We start from the raw sequence: 27,324 nt of genomic DNA, 5'->3' as shown, positions 1-27,324 counted from the left end.
CATTTCAGACAATATAGACCTTAAAGAATATTCTAAGAGATAAAGAAGGGCACTACGTAATGATCAAGGGATCGATCCAAGAAGAGATAACAACTGTAAATATCTGTGCACCCAACATAGGCGCACCTCAATACCTAAGGCAAACACCAACAGACATAAAGGGGGAAATTGACAGCAATAAAATAATAGCAGGGGACTTTAACACCCCACTTACACCAATGGACAGATCATCAAAACAGAAAATTAATAAGGAAAAACAACCCTGAAATGATACACTAGACCAAATGGACCTAATTGATATCTTAAGGACTTCCCACCCAAATGCAGAAGGACACACACACACACTTTCTTCTCAACTGTACATGGAACATTCTCCAAGACAGACCATATCTTGTGTCACAAAACAAACCTCAGTAAATTAAAAGAAACTGAAATCATATGAATCATCTTTTCTGACCACAACACTGTGAGACTACATAGCAATTACAGGGAAAAAGCTACAAAAACACGAACACATGGAGATTAAACAGTATGTTTCTAAATAACGAACAGTTACTAAAGAAATCAAAGGGAAATCAACAAATTCCTAGAAACAAATGACAAGGAAAACACAACTCAAAACCTACTGGATGCAGCCAAAGCAGTTCTAAGAGGGAAGTTTAGAGCAATACAATCTTACCTCAAGAAACAAGAAAAACATCAAACAGACAACCTAACTTTACACCTAAAACAGCTGGAAAAAGAACAACACAAACAACAAAAAGCCCAGTTAGTAGAAGGAAAGAAATCATTAAATATGAAGAGAAGAAATAAATGAAAAAGAAATGAAGGAAAGACAGTAAAGATTAAGAAAACAAACAGCTGATTCTTTGAGAAGATAAAAAAATGACAAACCATTAGCCAGACTCATCAGGAAAAAAAAGAAGAATGAAATTAACAAAATCAGAAATGAAAAAGAAGAGGTTATAAGAGACAACACAGAAATACCAAGGATCATAAGAGACTATTACAAACAACTATATGCCAATAAAATGTACAACCTGGAAAAAATGGACAGATTCTTAGAAAAGTTCTATCTTCCAAAACTAAATCAGGAAAAAATAGAAATTATTAACAATCCAGTAACAAGCACAGAAATTGAAATGTGATAAAAAATTTCCCCAAAAAAAGAAGCCCAGGGTCTGATAGCTTCACAGGTGAATTCTATCAAACATTTAGAGAAGAACTAATCCCTATCCTTCTAAAGCTCTTCCAAAAATTGCAGAGGAAAGAACACTTCTGAACTCATTCGATGAGGCCACCATCACCCTGACACCAAAACCAGACAAAGACTACACAAAGCAAGAAAATGACAGGCCAGCATCACTGACGCACATGTATGCAGAAATTCTCAACAAAATTCTAGCAGACAGAGCTCAACGGCACATGAAAAAGATCACACACCATGATTAAGTTGGGTTTATCCCAGTGATGCAAGGATTCTTCAATATATGCAAATCAATCAATGTGATACACCATATTAGCAAACCGAAAGACAAAAACCATATGATAATCTCAACAGATGCAGAAAAAGCTTTTGACAAAATTCAACACTCATGTATGATATAAAAAACTGTTCAAAAATGGGTACAGAAGGAACCAAGCTCAACATAATAAAGACCATATATGATAACCCCACAGCAAACATTATTCTCAATGGTGAAAAACTGAAAGCATTCCCTCTAAGGTCATGAACAAAACAAGGGTGCCAACTCTCACCACTATTATTCGTCACAGTTTTGGAAGTCCTGGCTATGGCAAGTAGAGAAGGAAAACAAACAAAAGGAAGCCAGATTAGAAAAGAAGAAGTAAAGCTCTTACCGTTTGCAGTTGATATGATAGTATATATAGAAAACCCTAAAGAGACCATCAGAAAATGACTAGAGCTAATCAGTGAATTTAGCAAAGTGGCAGGATATAAAACCAATACACAGAAATCACTTGCATTCCTATAAACTAACAATGAAATATGAGAAAGGGAAATTAAGGAATCAATATCATTTAACATTGCAACAAAAAGAATAAAATACCTAGGAATAAACTTCCCTAAGGAGACAAAAGTGCTGTATACAGAAAACTATAAGACACTGATGAAAGAAATTAAAGACAACATAAATAGATGGAGAGAGATTCCAGGTTCTTGGGTTGAAGAATTAATACTGTGAAAATGACTATACTACCAAATGTAATCTACAGGTTCAATGCAATCCCTATCAAATTACCAATGGCATTTTTCACAGAACTAGAACAATACATCTCACAATTCACATGGAAACACAAAAGATCCTGGATAGCCAAAGCAATTTTGAGAAAGAAGAATGAAGCTGGATGAATCAACCTTCATGTCTTTACACTATACTACAAAGCTGCAGTCATCAAGACTGTATGGTACTGGCACAAAGACAGAAACCAATGGAACAAGATCAGAAGCCCAGAGATAAACCCAAGCACCTATGGATATCTTATTTTTTACAAAGGAGGCAAGAATATACAATGGGGCACATACAGTCTCTTTTATAACTGGTGCTGGGAAAACTGGAGAGCTACATGTAAAAGAATGAAATTAAAACACTTCCTAATGCCATATACAAAGATAAACTCAAAACGCATTAAAGACCTAAATGTAAGGTCTTAAACTATAAAACTTCTAGAGGAAAACATAGGCAGAACACTTGATGATATAAATCACACCAAGATCCTCTATGACCCACCTCCTAGAGTAATGGAAATAAACACAAAAATAAACAAGTGGGACCTAATTAAATTTAAAAGATTTGCACAGAAAAGCAAACTATAAACAAGGAGAAAAGACAGCCCTCAGAATGGGAGAAAATAATAGCACATGAAACAACTGACAAAGGATTCATTTCCAAAATATACAAGCAGCTCATACAAGTCAATATCAGAAAAACAAACAACCAATCAAAAAACGGGCAAAAGACCTAAACAGACATTTCTCCAAAGAAGACACACAGATGGCTAACAAACACATGAAAAGATGCTCAACATCACTCATTATTAAGAGAAATGCCAATCAAATTTATAATGAGATATCACCTCACACCAGTCAGAATGGCCATCATCATAAAATCTACAAACAATAAATGCTGGAGATGGTGTGGAGCAAAGGGAACCCTTCTGCACTGTTTGTGGGAATGCAAATTGATGGCGATTCCTTAAAAAATTAGGAATAAAACCACCATATGACCCAGCTAGGCATATACTACTAGGCCTCCCACTACTAGGCATATACCCTGAGGAAACCAAAATTGAAAAAGACACATGTAACCCAATGTTCACTGCAACTCTCTTTACAATAGCTAGTACATGGAAGCAACCTAGATGTCCACTGACAGATAAACAGATAAAGAAGCTGTGTACATATATACAATGGAATATCACCCTGCCATAAAAAGGCAGGCATTTGTGTCAGTCCTAATTAGATGGATGAACCTAGAGCCTATTATACAGAGGGAAGTAAGTCAGAAAGAGAAAAACAATTACCGTACACTAATGTATACACATGGGACCCCGAGAGATGGTACTGATGAGCCTCTTTGCAGAGCAGCAGTGGAGACGCAGACATTGAGAATAGGCCCATGGACACAGGAGGGCAAGGAAGGAGAGGGTGGGGGTCACGGAGGGAAACATACTTCACCACATGTAAAACAGACAGACAGTGAGAACGTGCTGTGTGACTTGGGAGCTCAAAGCGGGCGCAGTAACCACCTAGAGGGTGAGGGTAGGGAGCGAGGTGGGAGGGCTGCTCAAGGGAGAGGGGACACGGGTAAACCTATGGCTGATTCGTGTCTGGTAGAAACCAATGCAACACTGTGATGCAATTATCATTCAATTGAAAATAAATATATTTTAAAAAGAACAGATCATAATAATACCTACCTCATTGAGGTTGAATGCATTAATGAACTGTTGTGAAGCTTACATGAATCAATAAACGTGAACACCTAGAATATAGTGCCTGACATGTGATTACTGGCCTTTGTATTTAACTATTGGCATAATTCTCATGAATAAACAAAGCAAAAACCATATTATTTGAACTGGAAATATTGTCCATTCTTGAGAACCCACAAAAGGTACTTTTTCCCTGAATTCAAACATCCTTTTCAAAGGTATAACTTTGTAAAACAGTTTAACATGCACTCATAAGGCCCAGATTTTGGTTAACATCATGAGTTTTAATAAAAGGAATCAGCACTCCTTTGCTCTGGTCTAAAACACATTATTGGCACTATTGTGACAACTGTACATACATAAAATAACCTCCTAAACAACATTAAACCTCTTTAATAGTGCTCACTGTGTAATAAATAATTGAATATGTACATTAAGTCATATTAAGAGAAGTAATATTTATCTAACCCTTCACTGTCTATGAAGTACTTAGCAGTTACTCCAGTTCAAAATATCCACATAATACAAGTATTATATTTTAAATCAGAATGAGAAACCCAACGTGGATTTGCCCTAGTGAGCACAGAAGCTGCCTCCCTCCTCCACCACAAACATGAGAGGAGTGTTTTCTTAACAGGACCTCAGAGGTTATCTTTTATAGCCTACAGAACTAAAGTGGAAAGCTGGAATACTATTACACTGGCAAGGATATTATTATTATTTGTTTCCTCTAAAGTTCTTATTTTACAGCTAAGGTAAAAAAAATGGAATTCAGGAGAAGCCTAAATTAGAACTGCTCTTAAGGGGATTAGGCACGTCTCTCAAAATCTAAAAAAATTTGGCATTTATGTACAGACCATAAGCACTTTTAAAAGGCCAAACTGAAAAGAACTGTGTGAAAGGTTAGCAGTGAAAAAGATGGATGTAGCAAAATCAAGAGCTATTTAAAAACATCAAATTTTCAAGTGGGAAGTCCATGTAAAGTCTGTGTCCTAAACTGAACAGTGAGCTAAGAAAGGCAGCTAGACAGAGGGTGAGCTGCTCCCATTTTTTTCCAGCATGTGACGCAGACTCTGGGGTCTGAACACGCTGTACGTCACAGGATGACAAGGATCCGGTGAGAGGTGCTCACAGCAGAAGCACAGAGGGCATCCCTGGAAAAAGAAGGAAGGACGGCACGGGGCACTCCTTGCACAGCCACTTCCCATGGTAATTCAGACTGTCTCCAACATCTTCCCTGCAAGCATGCCAGCTCACATACATTAATTAATGGTCACATGCTGACAGAGCACCTCTGTTCCGGAAGTGCTGGCATCTGCATTTCTGGCACACACTCGGCTACACTTCCTGGGCTGTCTGACAGTTGTAACTCCTGTTACTCCTAAGAACTAGTTCACAGTTTAAAGAATGGGAAGGCTCTGGGGGTTTGGATTTTTGCTTCTTTCATTGTTACGTCTTTAAAAAAAAAGATATGCCCAAATATTCACCGCAAGCATGAAGTTTCAGATATACCACCTTTGCTTTCTCAGGTAAAATTAAACATCTTAAAATAAGTGTGGATCTTATACGAAATGAGATAGAATGTTATCTTACCCTGGTGTGAGTACGAATGTGCATCTTCAAGCCGTCATTTTTACTGAATCCTTTCTCACAGTAAGGGCACTGATAGGGACGCTCACCTACAAGATAAAGGCAGGCTTCCTGTCAGAAAAGTCTACAGCAGCAAAGCAGGCATGTACGATCACTCCTGCACCAGGCCTTCGCAAACACTCGTGCATGGCCACGAAGAGACTGGCCAGGCGGCCCCAGGGGCACTTCAGGGCAGAGGAGGAGCTTTCCCTCCTGCGGAGCGGCAGTGAGCCGGAGCACTTCCTGCAGTGACACCAGCCACAACTACCGCAGCCGGCTCGCTCCCTTTGTTCAGACACTTCAGTCAAGTCTGACTCCTTGTGACCCCATGGATGGTAGCCCTCCAGGCACCTCTGTCCATGGGGTCTGCAGGCAAGAATACTGGAGTGGGTTGTCGTTTCCTCCTCCAAGGGATCTTCCCGACCCAGGGATCGAACCTGCATCTTTTACATCCCCTGCACTGGCAGGCAGGTTCTTTTTTTTTTTTTTGCAGTTACATTTTATTTATATATATATTTTTTTTCCCAATTATTTTTATTAGTTGGAGGAGGCAGGCAGGTTCTTTAGCACTAGTGCCACCTGGGAAGCCCTTTCCTTTTAATATTTGAGACCAAATTAAATCTCCTTATTGTAAGAATTTGTTAAAAAGATTTTGCATCAATGTGTTCTGTCACTGTACTGAACATAATAGGGATCTTTGTTTCACTGATACTTTGTTTTTTAAAAAAGATTTCATACTTTACCTCAATAAGGTTATGAGTTTTAAAAGGATTTCATAAATCTGATATATGTTAAACAGAACTGGTTAAACTAAATAATAAGTGATTTATCCTTTCCATTATAACTGAGAAGAGGTTATATCTAGAAAACAGCTAAACCCATTTTTTTTAAACAAGCAAACATACTCATCCACATCACACTTTCTAAAAAGTTATACTGTAAAAAAAAAAAAAAGAAAGAAAAAAAATACAGCAAAATTTAATCTCCAGGACAAATGTGAAACTACTCACTCATCAAAGCTTAGTTATTCAGATTGGACAGTAACTGAAAATCACTAGTATGAAGAATGACAATGTACTTACACGACAGGATGCCAGACCTCAGCTGCCATCAGACATCAATACAATAAAATACGTGCCTTCAGTACATGTAAAACTGCTGTCTTCCCTTCCCCTCAGAAACAGGCCTTTGGACAATCAATATGCTGGTCCTCCGCTCCCTTACATATCATCTGATCATCATCCTCACTCAGTCTCATCCAAGCACAGGCTACTTGAGTCACGCCAGTGAATGTGTCCATCAGCTCAACAAGGAGCTTCCTGCGGCTTAAACCAGCAGTCACTTCTCACCACGGCCTTGCCTGACCTCTGCCCAGGTGCTTTACAAAGCGTCCAGCCACGCTTCTGGGAGTGGAGGCCCTGGGGCACAGGGGGACTTGCCCTGCTCTCTGAGCCCTTGTCGACAGTAACATCACCTGCCAACAACTGCGGCAGAGTCTCCAGCTCAGCAACTCCCCCAGCCTCTCCTTGAGACATACCCAGGACACTCCCTCTGAACTCTCTCTGAAGTGGACAGTGTGAAACAATGACAACCACTCAAGAAGGAAGAAAGAAAAACTGAAAAATAACAAAGGCAGCACAGATTGGAACAGAACTCTTTAACATCTATCTAGGCTTACCAATTTTTTTCTGGGAGACAAAATCAACTTTTGCACTAAGTAAATCGACTGAGAGTTCTTGACTTTATTATGGTTGTGAACCTGGGTAGGTGTGACTTTTCATACACACAAAAAAGTAAAGACTTAGTAGGGTCCAATTTATTTGAACAACTAGGAAAAGATAACATTATTTTAACCCTAAAATGATAATATGTGTTTATCTTCATTCCACCTCTCTGCTGAGCTCCTATCTTGAGATATCTGTATACCCACTGGGTATCTTCATTAGTATATTTCACCAACAATTAAAATTCAGCATTCATGAACATTATCCTCTGACCCTATGTGTCTTACGTATCCTGTCCTGATTAGTTATACCACATTCATCCACTTACCAAATAAGAAACTTAAATAGCCATTTTTTACTTACTTCTCCCTACATCTAACCTCTAAGCTTTATTAATTTCAGTTCTCTGATATTTCTAGAATTTTTTTCCTTGACAACAAGAACAAAAAAAATATTCATAACATCAGCCATCAGTGAGAGCCATCAGTAAGAGCATCAGTGACAGAAGCAGTAACAGAAATTATCATTTATTGATTTCTTAAATCACTGAACTTTAACAATGCAAACTCACTGAAAAAACACTAGAAGAAAAGAGCAAGTTGCTAATGCTCATGGAGGTAACTCTATATCACGGAAGTCCAGATAATTTTATTTCCTTCTTCAGAAAGTATGAAAAGGAAGTAACTTTTCAATGTAAATTCATTTTACATTAGTGATAAGAAGAATGCTAAAATATTTCCATCTTATCTATTAACAATTAAATAAATATAGATTACAGATAAAGCATGATAAACAGTAAAATTGTTGGTAAAGATGTTTCAGAAATTTTTAGCAATAGTAAATTACCTTAATGTTCACAGCTATTCTCTTTGTATCAACAACAGAACTTTATGTGTATGATTGCTCTCCAAATACAAATAGAATAGCCAGCAAAATATAAAAGAATCAAAGATTTATAGTTGTTGGTTACGTGAATTAAACCTAACAAAACACATCAAGTTATTTTCTTTCATGACAGCCAAAATTGATTAAGCAAGGAAAAAGAGGTAACAAATGCTAAAGAATTTTAGAGAATGGGGCAAAACAAATTAATTCCCTATTTTAGCTGGTATCATAATGCACAAATTTCCACTATAGACATGAGCTTTTTCTCCTCTTCTAGAGTCTGATTGTTCTGAGTATGAATACTGCTCATCCTCTTCTAGGTGTAACTCTGCGGAAGCCACGCAACCTTAGTGAACCTCTGAAAAATGGAATAAACTTTACCTATCTCCAAGATATTCTGACCAAACATTCAGGTTTGTTTAAAGCATTCTCTGTGCCGGCAACCATGGAACAATTATTAACAGCACTCTTTTTCACTGACACAGCTGATCCAGTCGGGACAATAAAAATGTATGGCCACCTATTTCGGATTGAACTGTGCTCCCCCCCACCCCAAAAAATTCACATGTTAAAGTCCTAACTCCAGCACCTCAGGAAATAGAATATGACCTTATCTGGAAATAAGGCTGTTGCAAATGTCACTAGAGTTGTGTTATCCCTAACCTTATGTGACTGATGTCCCTACAAGAACATACCCACGAAGAGACAGCGACACGGGAGAGGCCCTGTGAAGAGTGGAGTTACGCTGCCACAGCAGGAACTGCCAGAAGGAAACCCTGGAACAGATGGTTCCCCGGTGCCTTCAGAGGGAGTGAGGTCATGCCAACGCCTTGATCTCAGCCTTCTAGCCTCCAGAACAGAATGTATTAGACAATACATTTTTGTTGTTTAAGCCACTCAGTTTGCATACTTCGTTACAGCAGTACTAGCAAACTCCCAGAATCACCTTGCTCATATGGAGGCAATTATCATCGTCACTGATGTCTCCGTCTGCTGTTCGTGAGACCTAAGGAGACTGCTCAGAACAGAAACCAGTACTCTAGACTGTCCGTGCTCCCACCCCCTTCCAACCCGAGTTCCCACAGCACTGAGCTGACAGGTTTGGGTACTGAGTAAGTCCCACTCCACTCACCCTACCACCCCAGGGTATAACTCGTTTTAAAGGCTGTCACTGGGCAAACGGCTTTGATAAATTTATTTAAAATTCAGAATTTACTTAAAAGCCAGAGTGTGTGGTTTGAGAATCAGCCTTGACAGACTACATTAGGCTGTCCACCCTTTTGGCTGGAGCATGTTTAGAGCAATCCTGCCTCTCTCAGACTCCAGGGACAAAGCTATCTGCTCTCCCATACAATCAGAAGCTGAATGTTACCTGTACAAGTCAACATGCTGCTAAATATAAAGACAAGCTGTTATTCCTAGGTTTTTTTTCACATTATGCATGTGATATTTTCTGTCACTATTGCAAGTTATTGTGATGAGTATGTTTCCAGGAAATATTTCTGTCTACACATAAAATTATTATGGCGTGAATAGAAATTATTCTTCAATTTTGGTTAACTCTAAGAATACAGATCTTTCTTTCTTACGTGATCACTGCCAGTACATAGGTTCTGATATACAATATGATGTGAATCCAAACAATGATTATTTTTAAATATCGCTAGTAGATTTGAAGATTGTTCACATTTTGCATAAGTTAACAGCAATGTTCAAATTCTCACTAACATGAAAATTAGTTCATCTGAAAATTAGGAAAAAAAAAAAAAAACTGAGCTAAAAACCAACCTAAATAGAAAAATAAAAGTAATGGTTGAAACATACTGTTCAGAACACTTGAGGTACATTAGTAATTTTATTTCTTGTAACAACATTATGATCTAGGAATTCATAGCTTGAGTTTACAAGTGAGGAAAGTAAGGCACAGGGAAGATAAGTGATTTGTTCATGATGACACAGCTATTAAATGGTAGAATCAGAATTTTAATGCTTAATATTTAACCCTTAGACCATCAAATAAATTAATAATATGGCTAGTTTTTATATAAATGAGGTTAGACTTTCTAAAGTTACTGTCAAAAACTCTGCTTCTTGCAATTACAGCTGACATTAACCAGATCTTTCTGACTGGGAGATTGAGACATTCCTTTAGTTATCAAAGCTCATCAGGAAAAAGTCAGGGGCAGGTTAGGAATATATGTTATATCTCAAAGCAGATCCCAAGTGGATGCACATACTGACATAATATTGAACTATGCCTTGAGAACCACATTTAAGTAACCACCTTCAACATTTAGAAAGGAAAAACAGTATTGGCAAACATCCCATACTACATTATGAGATTTAGCTACCAATAGCTAAGATTCAGTGAGCATAGTACCATGAATAACACTAAAGCATATCTAACAGCAAAATGTTTTCACTTAACTAAGGAAAACAGATGAGCTTTTTTTTGCATCTGCTTCTTTCTTCAAATTATGTTCTAACACTGAATATCATTAAAGTCCACTTCTGTTTTCATCAAACACATCAAGGAACACACAGAAACATGATGGTAACTGTAGAGGGTTGATTTTAAGTTGACTTGAACAGGTGTCACAAAGTAGATAATCCTGGAAGATAATTTATTCATTCATTAAACAGACATTTTTTGAGCACACACCATCTTCTATTTAGTGTCCTGGGCTTTAAGAACACAGGTGTGAATATATTCACAAAATCACTGCCTCTTCAATTTTACTAGTGTAATAAGACAAGAAAATGTTAAAGAAAAAACAAGATAATTTCAGATACTGACACTGTAAGAAGAAAATAAAACAAGGAGATGGATTGAAGAAAGATCTCTGGTAGGTGACGACAGGAAAAGAACTTAGGAGAGGTCATTAGGAAAGGTAAAAGAACTGAATGTACTTTCTTCATGCCAATTTAAGTGCACTTTTTCTGTAACTCTTTTTCGCAGAATTACAAGCTTTTTAACTTACTGGACTTGAAATGGGTGCCCCCAAATTCCCACTGCTACCACACCTGAGATGGACGTAGCCTAAAAGTACTTGAAATACACAAAGGGGGTGAGTGGATATTTAGAAAAGAACTCCAAAAACTGCAGATGGCTTTGCAAAGGCAGCTGGTGGTAATGAAAGGGGGACATCTGGATGCCACATGAGGTACCCAGAGCCTCGCCTGGTCCCCACACACACTACCATGCATCTTTAACAAAGAAAACACACTATGACCGAAACCATTTGCTGGCACGTATGGTCACACACAACAGGAAAAATCTGATTCTAGTTTAATGTATGCCATTGTTGTTTGTTTAATGTATGCCAGTAGGATTATAATTTATTGACTTTACCATTTTTTTGTGCTATATAATTAAAGACATCAGAAGAACTCCAGGCCTCACTAAAGGATTAACATACTAATATTAAAATAGGGGAGTTTGGGGAGGAATGGATACATATATATGTATGGCTGAGTCCCTTCGAAGTTCACCTGAAACTGTCAAAACACTGTTAATCAGCTACACCTCAATACAAAATAAAAAGTTTTTAAAAAAATAAAGTAAAATAACAGAATCTTAAAATTTGTGAAGGGAATTCAGGTTAGCATGAACCTTCATGATAAAAGGAAAGGCTTTAAAGCCACTAAATCACAGAATATCCGTCTACTGCTCCGTATTTTGCACCAATGACCACCCTGACAAGTCCTTTCTAAAGATCTGTTTATGCAACAAAAGTTAATAAAGAAAATTCTTGCCAACTTCAATATACCTATATTAGATATTTTGATATTCTTAAATTTAGATGATGGATTTAAATTTAGACATGAACTTGACCACACTATCAGAAACTCAGATCAAATTTTATTTAATGCCACTAAACACATCGAATGCAAAAGACTTAATAATCTGGATATGATCAACTCCGAAAATTAGAATGTACAAAGTGCTTAAAATGATAAAGTTTATGTTATGTATATTTTACCATGCCTTTTTTTTAAAAAAAGTGTACAGCTAATGAGCCCTATACCTTTAGAGATTTTTAAACAAGCAGAAAACTTTAACGAATGTTCTAAGAGATTTTTATTAAAATCAAAATAAACTCTCTCCAGAAAGCATTTTAATAACTTTAACTTTTATTTTATCAGTATATTTTTTAATACCTATATAGATTTCAGGAATTCCCATAACTCCAAAAACATGAAAACATGTATATACAGAGAAAATGTAATTTAAGATGGAGTAAGGTCAAACTCTCATTTTTGATGAATTCAAATTAAATAATGTTTAAATAATTGAATTAAATAATGTTTAAGGAGTTTGGAGCCATAATTTTAATTTTTACTTTGACTTTTCTAACAAAAATCAAGTTTTGGAGATGGCAAATTTCAAATGAAGAAAGCAAGCCTCAGAAGTGTATGTTTCATGAAAAATACTGTCAGATGGTTCCACATGGTTGAACTTTAACATAGATACTATATAAGAAAGTGAAAGTGAAGTTGCTCAGTCGTGTCCAACTCTTTGCGACCCCATGGACTGTAGTCTACCACGCTCCTCTGTTCATGGGATTTTCCAGGCAAGAGTGTTGGAGTGGGCTGCCACTTCCTTCTCCAGAGGATCTTCCTGACCTAGGGATCGAACCCGGGTCTCCTGCATTGTAGGTAGACGCTTTACCATCTGAGCCACCTGGGAAGTCTGTAGATATACTATATGGGAATTCTTTAAAACTTGCTATTTGTATTCCATGAATATCACAGGATTGGCTTATTTTTCTATTATGGATTAACGAAATTTTTACAAAACATCAAAATGACTCATTCTAAATGAAAATTAAACCAAAAATTAGAATTGTATAAGCATTACCCAATCACTTTTCCAATTTCACCATTTTAATCCCTTTAACCAATGGAGAAACTTAATAAATTAGCAGTACACTACAGAGAGAAGTAAAATGCTACACTGAGAAATGGGAGTAGCTCAACTTCATTCTTGGCAATTTTCTATGAACTGAAATACTTTTATTTTTTTCCTGCAGCCAAAAGAGTCACAAAACCACACTCACTTCACTGAACCCCAAACTGTTACTCCTGGGATGCCGTTAGTAATCAAATATTGTGGAATTTCACTGTCATGTTAGAAAGACAACAAAAATCTGAACTTGACATTTACTCCTTGAGTATTTAGAGACACTATACTTTTTAAAGTTTAAAGAGTTCACTATTTGTAAGGACGTGGGCCATAAAATGTAAAAATCGAAAGATGACTGGGGGGGACCTTTGCGTTCCAAAATACTGAACCAAAACAAATTGAGTCCTTTTTTTAAAAAATGCAAGTTTCTATGGCACTTCAAGAAAGTAAAAGATGCATTTTTTTCCTTAAGAAGCTTCAGTTTCAGTCAACAGTTCATTTCTGAAAAGATGGCAAAGCTAGTGAGGTGAGCTTCGTGGGGAGGAAGTAAAACAGGAGAGCCATGTTCTAACTTTCTAGTTGGAGATAAAAAGGAGCCAGACCTATATACCAGTTGAGAGCAAAACAAAAAGTTTTACTGATGCTAACAGAATAGGATATGAGAGGCAAAACAGAAAAGGACAAGACTTCATGAACACTTTAAAAACACAATTAACCAGGAAGAAAAAGTAAAAGGTTTCCTATTCAAGAAGCCCTGGTTTGGGCAGGAAACAGGTGCAGATGTCACCCGTTGCGTGTGATTTGTCTGAAGAGCGCAAGACACCTACCTTCCTGAGGCCCTTGAGGTGAGTGCTGCCAGAAGCAACGCAGATTGTTCCACAAACAGCAGAAGCATCAGAAACAATCCAGACACCAGGAAAGAGAAACTCCTGTGTGAATTCTCCACACTGATACCTGAGACGCTTCACAGCAAGGTCCCTAAGTAAAGCAAGGTAACCACTCATATGGTTTTGTTATGACGGAGTCAGACTTTGGTGGAAAACCATGCGTCTTTTTACCCAGTAGTTCTCCATTTTTAAGGATTGCTACCCAAAGTTTTATTTAACCCAGTATTTAAGAGCATACTTTGCAAACAGTGGTCATGAAGTGATGAAGCAGTTAAACCTTAGGTGCCTGCAGACAGAGGTGATTTCCTGTTCACAGTGCCAGCAAGGACGAATCCAGAGTATAAAACTCTGAGTAGCGAGAAGCCCAGAAAACTCTTCTCTTATCCGAAACCTATAAAAGATATAAAACCTTCCTCAGGCCTGAGGCACAACTCAGAGCTACAGAAAACCAACAGAGAGAAGCTGCTTGGAGGGATGGTGGGCTGGGGGGAAGTTGGCATGGTGGCAATGGTAGGAGGAAGCATGTATCAGAGGAAATCAAATCCCCTTTGGTTTTACTAAAGGAATATGCTGCATTCCAAATTTAACAGCAGCAGCCATTGATAATATTAGCTAATAATTTACCAATAAAGATGCTGAATTACAGTTTCAACAATGAAAACTGTTGCATAGGCCACTTTCATTTTTGAGGGTCCCAACAAAACAAAGAAAAAAGAAATAATAAAAATAGAGTCACACAAATGATGGTATATTTTAAATGAGACATCTTATCAGAGTCTCTGCGACTGTGTTATTCATTTGATAACTGTTCATCACATTATATTCCAAGACAATTGTCACTCCCTCCCTCTTCCCTATGTACGTCGTATCTTAGCCTGTGACTTTGACATAAGCATAATAATCTTTGCATTAAAAAAACTAAGGCCTTTGATATTTTTCCAAAAAAGTAAAAAAAAAAAAAAATCACATTACTATTGAAAGTCAAAATGAATGTCTCTCTCACTTGTTATATATGATTGTTACTAGCCCAAAATCAACGGGGGAAGAGATGAATACAGGAAAAAAAAAGAGGGAAAATGGTTTAGTCCACAGATGTGGTTGATCACAAATTATCTGATGTGTCAAAATCACACTGAGAGAATAAGAATTATACATACAGTTTAAGATTTTGCCTATGAGTAAGACCTCTTAGGAAAAATCTGAAGCTCTCAATATCAATCTCTGAAGTATGATGGGGGTGCAGAGGAAATTTTATTTCTATGCAGATTCTACACTCAACTATTCTGCTAACTCTTAGATTACCTGTAGGTAAAAGAATATTTAGTTTGGCCTAATATTAGTAATTAACGACATAGAAAATAAATATAGCAAAATAAATTCTCTCTCAACATACAGAGGTTATCTAATTATGAAAATGTGAAAAGACATGTTTAAATTTTCGTTTGTGTATACAATGTCTTTTTTCATTGTCTGTTTTTGTTGATGAATAATTGTCACTGTCTTATAGTTACTTATAATTAGTTATACCTATTGTTTTCATAACTTTGAACAAGTATTCTACAAAGAATGCTAAATTCCATTAGAAAAACTATTAGAGAAGAAAAAGTGGCTAAATTCCAAGCATAATCAAACTATAATATACCAACTCTTTTTATTTCTAAGATGATAGCAGATAGTTACCAAAAAATTAAATATTTTCTAAGACAGTGATTTATTACTACATTCAAGTAACAGTATGCAAGCAAGACCAGAACAGAAGGGCCAACACAGCCGGTATCTATTAACATGGAAAACTGGTCGGAACTGCAGGCAAGTAATTAACCTTCTGGCCCAGAGATTTAAAAGCCCAAAAGCAGCTCCTAGAACTTCTTCCATAACTTATGAACGGTTGACGGAATTCACGTCACAGTCCGTGGATTACCTTGTGGAATTAACCCCAGCTCTCACTGACCCTAAAAAGCTATAAACCAACAGGAGAACGTGCTCTCCTATTTCAGCTGACCCTCAGAGTGCCATCTCTGTCAGTCCAGCATAGAAAGCTGGATGATAAATTACAGAGCTGCCTGCCAGGCATAGACCCAAACGCTCACCTTCACTAACAATGATGGCAACTCAGTCCAGGCACCACTCACTCGCCCAAACCAGACTGTCTGACAGCAAACCCTCACCCAAAGATGATCTATATGCTGCTGCTAAAGGCTATGAAAGGATGACGACGACAACACTGAGACTAGCAGGTCAGACAGTATATTGGGGGAGTATGAATCCAACTGTGATTAAATACAAGTAGGAAAAACAATAACAAAACTCAGCACAGTTGGCAGCAACAGCTCAGGTTACAGCAAGCTTACACCCCGCTAGGCACTGTGCACTTTAGGCACTGCCTACACTTTAATCTGTGCCTTGAAACAATGTTATAAAGTCAGTGCTTTTATTATGCCTGCTTTTCAGGTGAGGAACTAAGATTTGAAGAGGTTAAGCAATTTATAAAAGCTCATAAAAGAAGGAAATCAATAAAATGGAATTTGAAAACACGTAATCTATCAGAACACAGATTATCCATGGCTCACCCCATGAATGATATGAGGCCTATGGCTCACCCGTATGAGCCATGGATCCTGGCTATGAAAGTGATATGGATATGGAAGTGAAGGTGCTCAGTAGTGTCCGACTCTGAGACTCCATGGACTGTAACCTGCCAGGCTTCTCCGTCCATGGGATTTTCCAGGCAAGAGTACTAGAGTGGGTTGCCATTTCCTTCTCCAGGTGATCTTTCCAACCCAGGGATCGAACCAGGGTCTCCCACATTGCAGGCAGACTCTTTACCGTCTGAGCCACAAGGGAAGCTCTGGATATGAACCAGGTACAAAAAAAACAAAGTATTGCTGATGGCTGATTATGTGATACAGAAGTTTCTCCATATTTAAAGATCTCAGTTAGACCATAAAGAACAAACTACAGACCCTCAAGCTTCCAAGTTGAGATTATTGTATCCTCAATTGCTTGTTTATCAACATGATAATATCATCTAACATTATGAGTTATGGAAAGAATGAATATAATCCTAGGGTAAGTTCAAGAGTAACACTAAGGGTTAGGAAGCATGGAAAAGGATAAGAAATAAAAATACCAGCAATGTGATACACTGGAAAAAGTTTAAGCCTCAAGTTTCATTCAAGATGAACCACATATAAATTATGTAACCTTTGTATTTTGTCCAAGTATTACTTCAATTAATACTAACTGAACTAGAAGACTTCTGAAATCCCTTCCTTTTCTAAAACTAAAAACCATTGCATTTTAATAATGTATATAAGCAAATGTCTTGTGCATATTTGCTGTGCATGTCCTTATTCTAATTACCAAATTAGGAAGAATGAGTGGATTTTAAAAGGTAGAAACAAGGTTTGCAAAAAATGACATTTTCAATGTTAATGAAAAAACCAGTTGCGTTATACTTCACCCTGGCAACTATACTGGGTAGCCTATACCTTCTCCAGCAGATTTTCCCAACCCAGGAATCAAACCAGGTCTCCTGCATTGCAGGCAGATTCTTTACCAGCTGAGCCACAAGGGCAGCCCAGTATGACGAATGCGACTGAAAAAGGGAGAGGCAGCAGACAGAAAAGATGGTGAACCAAGGGAACAACTGGTTGTTTAAGGCAGTAAAGAAAAAAATCAAAACATGAAAGAATTAGGTTTTTAAAATGCAGTTTTCAAACTCTATTATCATTGACTATGATAAAGCCTTTGACTGTGTGGATCACAACAAACTGTGAGAAGTTCTTAAAGAGAAGGGAATACCAGACCACCTTACCTGCCTCCTGAGAAACCCGTATGCACGTCCAGCAACAGTTAGAACCAGACATGGAACAACAGATTGGTTCCAAATTAGGAAAGGAGTACAAAGGCTCTAAATTGTCACCCTGCTTATTTAACTTATATGCAGAGTACATCACGTGAAATGCCAGGCTGGACGAATCACAAACTGGAAGCAACACTGCTGGCAGAAATATCAATACCCTCAGATATGTAGCTGATACCACCTTAATGGCAGAAAGTGAAGAGGAACTAAAGAGCCTCTTGATGAAAGTGAAAGAGGAGAATGACAAAGCTGGCTTAAAACTCAACATTCAAAAAACTAAGATCATGGCAGCTGGTCCCATCACTTCATGGGAAATAGATGGGGAACAATGCAAACAGTGACAGACTTTATTTTCTTGGGCTCCAAAATCACTGTGGACAGTGACTGTAGCCACAAAGTTAAAAGACGCTTGCTCCTTGGAAGAAAAGCTATGACTAACCTAGACAGTGTATTAAAAAGCAGAGACATTACTTTGCTGAAAAAGGTCCATATAGTCAAAGCTGTGGTTTTTCCAGTAGTCGTGTACATGAGATTTGGAGCATAAAGAAGCCTGAGCGCCAAAGAATTGACGCTTTCTAACTGTTGTGCTGGAGAAGACTCTTCAAAGTCCCTTGGACTACAAGGAGATCAAACAAGTCAATCCTAAAGGAAATCAAACCTGAATATTCATTGGAAGGACTGATATTGAGGCGCCAATACTTTTGGCCACCTGATGTGAGAAGCCGACTCATGGAAAACACCCTGATGCTGGGAAAGACTGAGGGCAGGAGAAGGGGATGACAGAGGGTGAGATGGTTGGATTACATCATCGACTCAATGGACATGAGCTTGAGCAAACTCTGATACATAGTGAAGGACAGGGAAGCCTGGTGTGCTGCAGTCCATGGGGTCACGAAGAGTCAGATGCAACTGAGCAACAACATTAAGAAAAAAATACAATGGAGATATAAATACTAAGATTCTTCCCAGCACTAAAAGACCAGTAGTAATCCAACAGCTAAGTGATCACTGCCTAACAGAATGATCACAGGCATGAGTCAATAAAATAAAACCTGTTCTAAGAAAATTAACATGAAGTAAACTGCCTTTAATGCTACACAAAGCAATACTGTCCCCTGAATCAGATAGGAAATGATGAAAGCTACCAACTGCCAAACTGGAAAGAATTATACACTGAAGTCATATTTCCTCTTCATAAAACTCAGTGTTATCTAATGTTACAGCAAAGAAAACGGGCTTCCCCAAATACTGATGGACAGTTTGAATACTATAAAAACAAAATGAAACTGACTCCTTCAACCTAATCGGAAAATGATGAAAAGCCTACTACCCCTATAAAAATCTCATCACATGGCAGTGCTTTCAAATGTACATCCATCTAAATGAAAGGGTCAACTATAAATAAACAGTCATTTCCCAGAAATAAAAGAAGCAATCTGTCCATCCATATGACATTCTGGAAAATGAAAAATTATGGAGACAGTAAAAAGATCAGTGGTTGCCAGGGGTTGAGAATGGTGGGATGAACAGATAAAGCAAAATGAATTTTTAGGGCAGTGAAAATTCTCTGAATATTATAATGGTGGATCCACATTTGTCCAAACCCAAAGAATGTACAACATCAACAGTGAACCGTAATGTAAACTAAACACTTTGGGTGAATTTACCATGTCAGTGTAGGTTTATCACTTGTAACAAATGTACCATTCTGGTTGGGAATACTGATAGTAGGGGAGACTAATGCATGTGTGGAGTGGGGAAAGTAAATGGGGAAATCTCTGTACCTTTCACTCAATTTTGCCATGAACCTAAAACTGCTCTAAAAATAAAATAAAAGAATCTGGTGAAACTAAATTTAATCATCATTTTCTGTTATTGCCCGCTCTAAAGATGATTCAGGAATAAATGAACAAGTGATGGTTGCTTAAAAAAAAAAAATCAAAATGCCTTTCATTTGGCTTTAAAGCATAAACTTGCCATACCACAGAAATAAAACAATACTTCCAGAATTCCACTTCTCAACTTTTAAACTGAAGAAGTTATTGAATTTTTGTAATTTTTATGGTGATAATAGCTGTGTAGCAGCTTACAGCTTCGTAGCAAAAAAAAGAGATAACACAAAAATAAAATAGAATTTGAAGTAAGAAGATTTGAATCTTATTACTTTGACTGGATAGGTCATTTGCTTCTCTGGATCTCAGCTTCATTTAGAAAATGACAATGAATGATCTGAGAAACCTAACACATTGGCTATGAAAGGATTAACTCAGGTAACATCTGAGAAAGCTTCCCTCCTTCAATAAACTTGATTAAAAAGCAAGATCTGCCTTGCCCTTCAGCTCAGAATCTAGTCAGGGAACAGATAAAGTATAATATCATAACTGGGAATAGATATTCATTTATACCAAACAATGGGAACAATGGGAGCCCTCAAAATCTCCTGTGAGAAGCAACATGGTGCAAGAGACTGTAACATATCACACAACTGTTTGTAATGATTCCAGCTCCTACAGAATTATCTCATCAAACAAAATGGATGATGGGAGGGGGAGCGAAGGGAAGGACAGGTAACACGCCAGGAAGAAAGGGACATTTAACTGGAGATTGGAGGGGATGGAAAGAAGTCCACTAACAGACCCTGGGATGTCAAGTATTAATACAGGGATGGCCATCTGCACAAGCTAAAGGGAAACCACTGAAAGGCCTTCAGTAGGATAATACTTGATTGGCTGAGCCTTTTCAATTCTTTACATTTTCTTTTATAAAGAATACATATGCTTTCAAAGGTATTTTTAAAAACTTCTGAATAATCCACAAGAATTGCAAGTTTCCTGGAATTCCTTTTTTAAAATGATTAAGCAGGAAGCAGTGATATTCTGTTCCTTCAGGAGAATCTGGGTTCTCTCTGAGCAGTACAAATGTAAGCAAAAAAACAAAACAACAAAAGTCTGTTTATGTTTAAAGAATACAGTATTCCCTGGTGCAAGGGCCAGGCCCTGAAGGGGAGGGAGGCAGGAGAAACACGTGGGCTGCGACACTGGGTGTTCAAGAGGCAGAGCTCAGGTGCCCCGAGCTGGTGTCTGTGTCCATTCCACTGTTCTCGTGGGGTAAAACACTCCCACTTTTAATCATGAAAATTTTCAAACATGAAGAAAAATTAGAAAAATGGTTCATGAACACTATGTACCCTCACTTAGGTTTAATATTACCATATCTGCTTTCTCATTCTCATTTCTCTTTCCAACATGCATTTTTATATGTACTTCACGCTGGTCCATTTGACAATAAGATGCAGAGGTATGTAATGCCTAAATAGTTAAACATGAACATTCTGATAATAAGTTTCCTGCATAATCATAACATTAATATACTTTAAATATTTTGCTTACACAAGAAAATTTTATAAAAATTATAAAATACAGAGAATCATGAAGAAAATTCAAGCTATCATATTTAAAATACAAAGAAATAACCATGGTTAACAACTTATTATTTAACCTTTAAGACCTTAACATTAATTTTATTAAACCTTAACTCCTGAGTACCATATTTTAGTATTCTTAGCTATGAAATGGGAAATAACTTCCTTTAATGCATATTATACATGAAAAGTTGTGTCAAGAAAAAGCACTTGTATGACTGATTCATGAACTGAACTAACAGTTTTTTTCTCATGGAACATCATTCTTACTCAAAACAAAATGACGACAAAATATGATTATTCAGATTTGGGTATTTGGTGAACTTTTTTTTTTTAATAAAAAGTCTGTCATTTCAAAAGAAAAGAAGAAAGGCAGGGAGGGAGGGAAATATGCCTTACCAAGTGTAATAATCAGAGCAGTCAAAGCAAAATTGAGAATTTTGGAAAATCTGAATGTGTCACCATGCTTGAAGGCTTCCGAATACTCAGACTTGTCTAATGAGATCAGTGATGACATTAACACATGTGCAGGATCTATGTAACTCGGTGAGCCAACACTTTCCACACGATCTGTGCATCATGTTACAGAATCACGCCAGGGTAAAAGATCATTCAAAGTACAAGACACGCCAATGGATTTTAAAGTAACAGAACAGGAGAAGCCCACTGAGAAGATGTGAATTTCCACAATACAAGCTTTAAAAAAAAAAAAAAAAAAACTACTACTTTTTGTTTTACTGTAGTAATAAACAACATGCAGAATTATTTACAAAGGATAGTTAAGGACTCTAACTGCAAATCTGCGTGAGGCCAGATTTTCTTTAAATTCTGCAACCAAAAGAACTTGCTGCAGCAGGATGAATGAAGAAACAGACATGAGAACCTAGCTGTTGCCTCCTGAACCAGATGTTAAAGAAAGTTTCAGAAATGTACAACAATGTCTCCCTTCTCACTAAATTATTTCTGAGTAGGAAAATGTAGCTACTTTCTGTAAAAGTGCTGTTTATGTTAATATGTAAAGGATTTACTGTTGTTATTTTTAACAAATTAACAAATACTTGTTAAATGTTCCCAGTTTGGGCTTCCCTGGTGGCTCAGTAGTAAAGAATCCGCTTGCTAATGTAGCAGACATGGGTTTGACCCCTGCATCAGGAAGATCCCCTGGAGAAGGGAATGGCAACCCACTCTTGTATTCTGCCTGGGAAAACCCAAGGACAGAGGAGCCTGGTGGGCTACAGTCCATGGGGTTGCAAAAGGGCTGGACATGACTTAGCGATTAAACAACAAAAACAAACAAATGTAACCCACACAAACAAAAGCTTCCCAGGTTCCCAATTATTTCTAAGATGATAAGGAGGGCTGAGGCCAAAGTGTGAGCACCAATGATCCAGAATGCCTTGTTCCTCTGAGGCTGCATCAGCTGTCTGTCCTGACTGTCCCCACCCCATCTTCACTCAGGGTCCTTCTCACCTCACGGCACAGCCCCTAACCGCACATATCTAAATGCTTCCAATAGAGTAGGCTGTGATCCCATGCCCCCGTTACACTGTAGCACAAACATAAATTGCAAAATCTAGTGTGAGAAAGGGCTGAATTAAATCACGTAATTTCATAAGAAAAAATAATAAAAGGAGAGAAAAAGTGAATGTACAGAACTCAAAATAAGGAAAGCTTTATCATCAAAGAAGCAAAATAAGTAACTACACAAACTCATTTGGTCACTGAGCTAGCTTCCAGGAAGGGCAAATGGATGCCTAAGATGTGGAGAATAGGACAAACCAAATAAAAAAGAAGCAAAAGCAACATCTGTCCACACAAAAAAAATATCCCTGCCAGGACTGCTGTGGAAACCCAGATACCAGGTCCGCAATCACTGACCAACTGCTTGGCACCAACCGTTTCAAATACAGCCCCAGCCGTGCGGCCAGGCAGCTGTCAGCAAAAGCACTGGCTTCATATCAGAGCGACTCAATGCAGCACTGCAAAATGTGAAAATGAGTCTGATTTTAAGCAGAAAAAAACCCTAGTTATAAGTAAATGTGTGTGCTAAGTCAGTTCGTAAACAAGTATAAAAAAACACACAACTATTTGTGGGGACATACACAAACACATAAGCCACCTTTATATTTTCACTTTATTTATTTAAATTTATCTGTTGTCTGACTGTGCCTTAGCACTGTTGGCTGAATTCAGGGGGCCTGTTTTCTTGATCAGAAACCAATAGAACAGAATCTGTATAACATTTAAATAGCCCGATCATATATAAAATGTTATGATTAAGTATTATTTAGATTACATATCATACAGAACATAATATATGACAACAAAAACCACTACACTTATTAAATATTTTTATCAGACAAAACTCTTGGAGCTCAAAAGTCTTATTAATATAACTTTTTAATTAAAATTTTAGAAGAAATTACTTGTTTAAGTTTATTCTTCTCCACTGCCCATCATACCTACAAGTAAAATAAAATGCAGGCACTTGGAATTCTCAAGGATGCAATATTTTTGAACAATCAAGTGTTCTATGATTAAATGAATGAATGAATGAAAGTCACTCAGTCGTGTCCGACTCTTTGCAACCCCATGGACTATACAGTCCTTGGAATTCTCCAGGCCACAAGACTGGAGTGGGTTGCCATGCCCTCCTCCAGGGGATCTTCCCAACCCAGGGATCGAACCCATGTCTCCCGCATCACAGGTGGATTCTTTACCAGCTGAGCCACCAGGGGAAGAAGAATACTGGAGTGGGTAGCCTATCTCGCCTCCAGAGGATCTTTCCGACCCAGGAATTGATCTGGGGTCTCTTGCATTGCAGGTGTTCTTTACCAGCTGAGCTATCAGTGGATTCCTCTTTTCCGTGCTAAAATCCACAGTTTAATGCATTCTGAACAACAGACGCCGCCTTTTAGAAACGCATTTGTGGGCATCCTTGGTGGCTCAGTGGTAAAAGCCCACCTGCCAGTGCAGGAGACCTGGGTTCAATCCCTGGTCCGAGACGACCCCACATGCCACACGGCAACTGCGCCTGTGTGCCACCACTATGGAGCCTGTGCCAGAGCCCGGGAACCACAGCTCCCGAGACCATGTGCCCCCCGTCAGAGCAGCCACTGCAGTGAGAAGCTCGGGCACCGCAGCCAGAGAGCAGCCCTCGTCCTCCATCCCCAGAGAAAAGCCCACACGGCAATAAAGACCCGCACAGCCAGAAGTAAATAAAGCTATTAAAAAAAACAAAGACACACTTGGGACTTCCCTGCTGGTCCAGTGGCTAAGACTCTGGCCTCCCAACACAGGGCTCTGGGTTCCATTGTGGGTCAGAAACAAGATCCCACATGCCAGAACTAAAGACTCTGCATGCCACAACTGAGACCCGGCACAGCCAAATAAACAAATAAAATATTAAAAAAAATTAAAACATTCTATACCAACCGTAATTCCATTACATGGTAATGGCTCAGGGCATTATTATAAACTTACTACTACGATATGAAGAAATAACACACTTTCCCAATTTCCTACTCGCCCTCCTTCCATACACAAATTATCAATATATACACAGGCACACACAGACAGACATAAAATCCGCTGAGCAAACTCTAAGTTAAGGCTTTCAGGAGGGTGGTGCAAAGACACAGTTCCAAACATCACTGATTCGGAAGGGAAGGCTGCTGGTCTCACTCCTGCCTTTCCCTGTCTCTGCCAGAATCCCACACGGCCTCCAGTGCACAGAAGCGAGAGGTGCCCGTGCCATTGAAGTCCACACTGCCAGGGCACAGAGGCGGGCTCGGCGCTCGGCTCTGCGGGAGCACCCTGCCCTCTCTCCATCGCCCACCTGCCTCTCCTCTACAACAGGACATGGTGCTGACAGTCTCAGGCGCTATTTTAAGTCCCCCTGTCCTCAGCATGGTTCTCTGCTGCCCTTTCCTTTTTGCTTCTCCCTACCCTGCTCTCTGCTACCTTCTTCTCCTGGACTCTGTCCTGGAAACCTCCCTTTCTCTAGGTACTTCTAAGCAAGAAGACCTCTTTTTCTCTTTTAGGCCACCCATTATTCCACAGTCATCATGTATAACGCTTCATCTCTTCTAGGTCACATATTTCACTTAAAGGCATTTAAGAGGCTATTCGAAGACGACGACTACTAAGCTGCCCTAGGTCTTTAAGCGTCAGCCAGAAAATTAGAAATTATGCTGCAAAACAAGAAATCATGCTTCATGGCTGTCCTTTTTTCTCAATCTATGTACAATAGTCACTGTATTGATTCTTTGACCTGCTTAAACTAACTTTTTCTCATTCACCACACAGTTACTGTGCTAAACACTAAGTTAGGTGCTGGGGACACAATGATAAAGTCAAATACTATGGCCCTTGAATAAAAAGCTTCAGCAATGTAATCCGGTTGCACAGTTTACCAAATACATTCCAGCTACTGAGGACCCCTTAAGAGTCACATACATCTGTGACATCTGGTTATCAAAATTAAGAGCATTCTTTCAAGTCTTTTCAAGTACTTCTCTACATGACAGACAAAACCCAAACAAAATTCTTTCAAGAGTATTCAGATGCTCCTCCACCCTTCACTAGGGCACAGCCCTCTTTCATGGGAAAAATTACCTAGGAAGTCGTAAGAAATGAAGAAACCCTTTAGGAAGCAATTTACGGCACAAAAGATACTGTGGTCACATCACCCTTGTATTCAACAAAATCCTACAGCATTCAAACCACATTCCAAGGACGTCTAACATTTTAAAAGGACATATCTAATGCAAGTTAAAGCAAGAGTTTTAAGAGGAGGCCCTCAGCCTTCTACGAAACTGTTATTCTCTACTCCATCCATTAGCCTAGTATATAGAGTAAATCACAGTCATATCACAAACAGACATTAAAAAAGTTTCCACTTTAGATATTTAACTTAGATTGGGAAAGGATACTTATTCAAAATTTTTCTAGAGTAAGAACCAAGATGTTATAAAACTTTATAAGAGAGAAAACAGTCAAGATTAATTCTTAACCTTGGAGCCATTTTGTAAAACTATAAATCCCTCATCCTGGAGGAACTGATTTCTCTATGTTGTCTTTATCGCCAAGCGCAGCCCACATACCTGTGTGGCTCCGGATGTGAACTCTCAGCGTTCCACTGCTGGCAAACTTCTGGCCACAATACGGACAGATCTTCTCCTTTTCTCCTGTATGCGTCTAAACAGAAAGAAATAAAAAGGGTTGAGGATAAATGTAAAGAATTAGGTAAAAATGATTAAGTGCCTCTGACAACAGTAAATCCTTTTTTCCCAGGATTACGTTTCTTTAAAATGATTTAATATCACAATGAGATTTTAAACAATTTATCATGGGTATTCCCACTGGTTCAAAAAACCCTCTTAGAATCACGCATTAGTGTAAATTTGAAAATAATTCTGCAGTTTACATTTTAAGCCTTTATGGAGCCCCCATCTAAAAATGATTAAGTTATACAAAACCAGTATATGCTAGCAAAACCACAAAATCAAAATGGGGCTACACCTGCCCGCGACTGCTGCCAAGAAACCCTTCTTCAGAAGCATTTTTCACATTCTTTGTGTGCACTTATCGCTTGAGGACAGAATTACTCTCAATAAAGTACTCTGTTACTTGCATCATGTTTGTTCAACTGAATTGCTTTTAATACAAAGCAAAAAAAAGAATAAATCTGATTTCATCTTGAAAATCAGCAAGTGTTAAATGAACAGTCAATCTCAAAGATCACTGTTGCCTTCAACATATCTTTTATCTGAGCATAAAACCACCACACAAGGAAAGGTGAATGAGTACCATCAAGAGCCAGTTTCGATAAAATGTGAGAGTTCAAAGAAAAAAAAAAAAAAAGAGTGACCTCTCCCAAGAGGAGGCAGATGGAATGCTTAAAACTTGTCTCACAATCTCATTAGATGACCAGTGCTTCTACCAACATCAAAATAGGTCATTTCAATAAATGAGGGGTCAGAGCTACTCTTCAAGTTTCACTGTTTTTTCAAACTTAGCAGAAGGAAAAAGAAGGGAGGAGGAGGTTTCAG

The 27,324-nt window shown here is 38.2% G+C and overlaps 1 protein-coding gene across 4 annotated transcripts in view; it reads right to left on the bottom strand.

Moving 5' to 3' along the window:
* Positions 1-27,324, bottom strand: part of PRDM5 (PR/SET domain 5) — a 249,711-nt gene that overhangs the window by 69,552 nt on the left and 152,835 nt on the right. For 3 of the 4 annotated variants that reach the window (XM_043870964.1, XM_043870965.1, XM_043870966.1), the window contains 2 exons: positions 26,377-26,470; positions 5,548-5,633 (listed from right to left, as the gene is read on the bottom strand). In XM_043870964.1, coding sequence (XP_043726899.1) covers positions 5,548-5,633; positions 26,377-26,470 — 180 coding nt within the window. The remainder of the gene's footprint in view (positions 1-5,547; positions 5,634-26,376; positions 26,471-27,324) is intronic. The other variant, XM_043870967.1, reaches the window with a different exon arrangement.

This window comes from Cervus elaphus, chromosome 17, assembly GCF_910594005.1.
Source record: "Cervus elaphus chromosome 17, mCerEla1.1, whole genome shotgun sequence".
NCBI classification, from domain to species: domain Eukaryota; kingdom Metazoa; phylum Chordata; class Mammalia; order Artiodactyla; family Cervidae; genus Cervus; species Cervus elaphus.
This window is presented reverse-complemented; position numbering and strand designations above follow the sequence as displayed.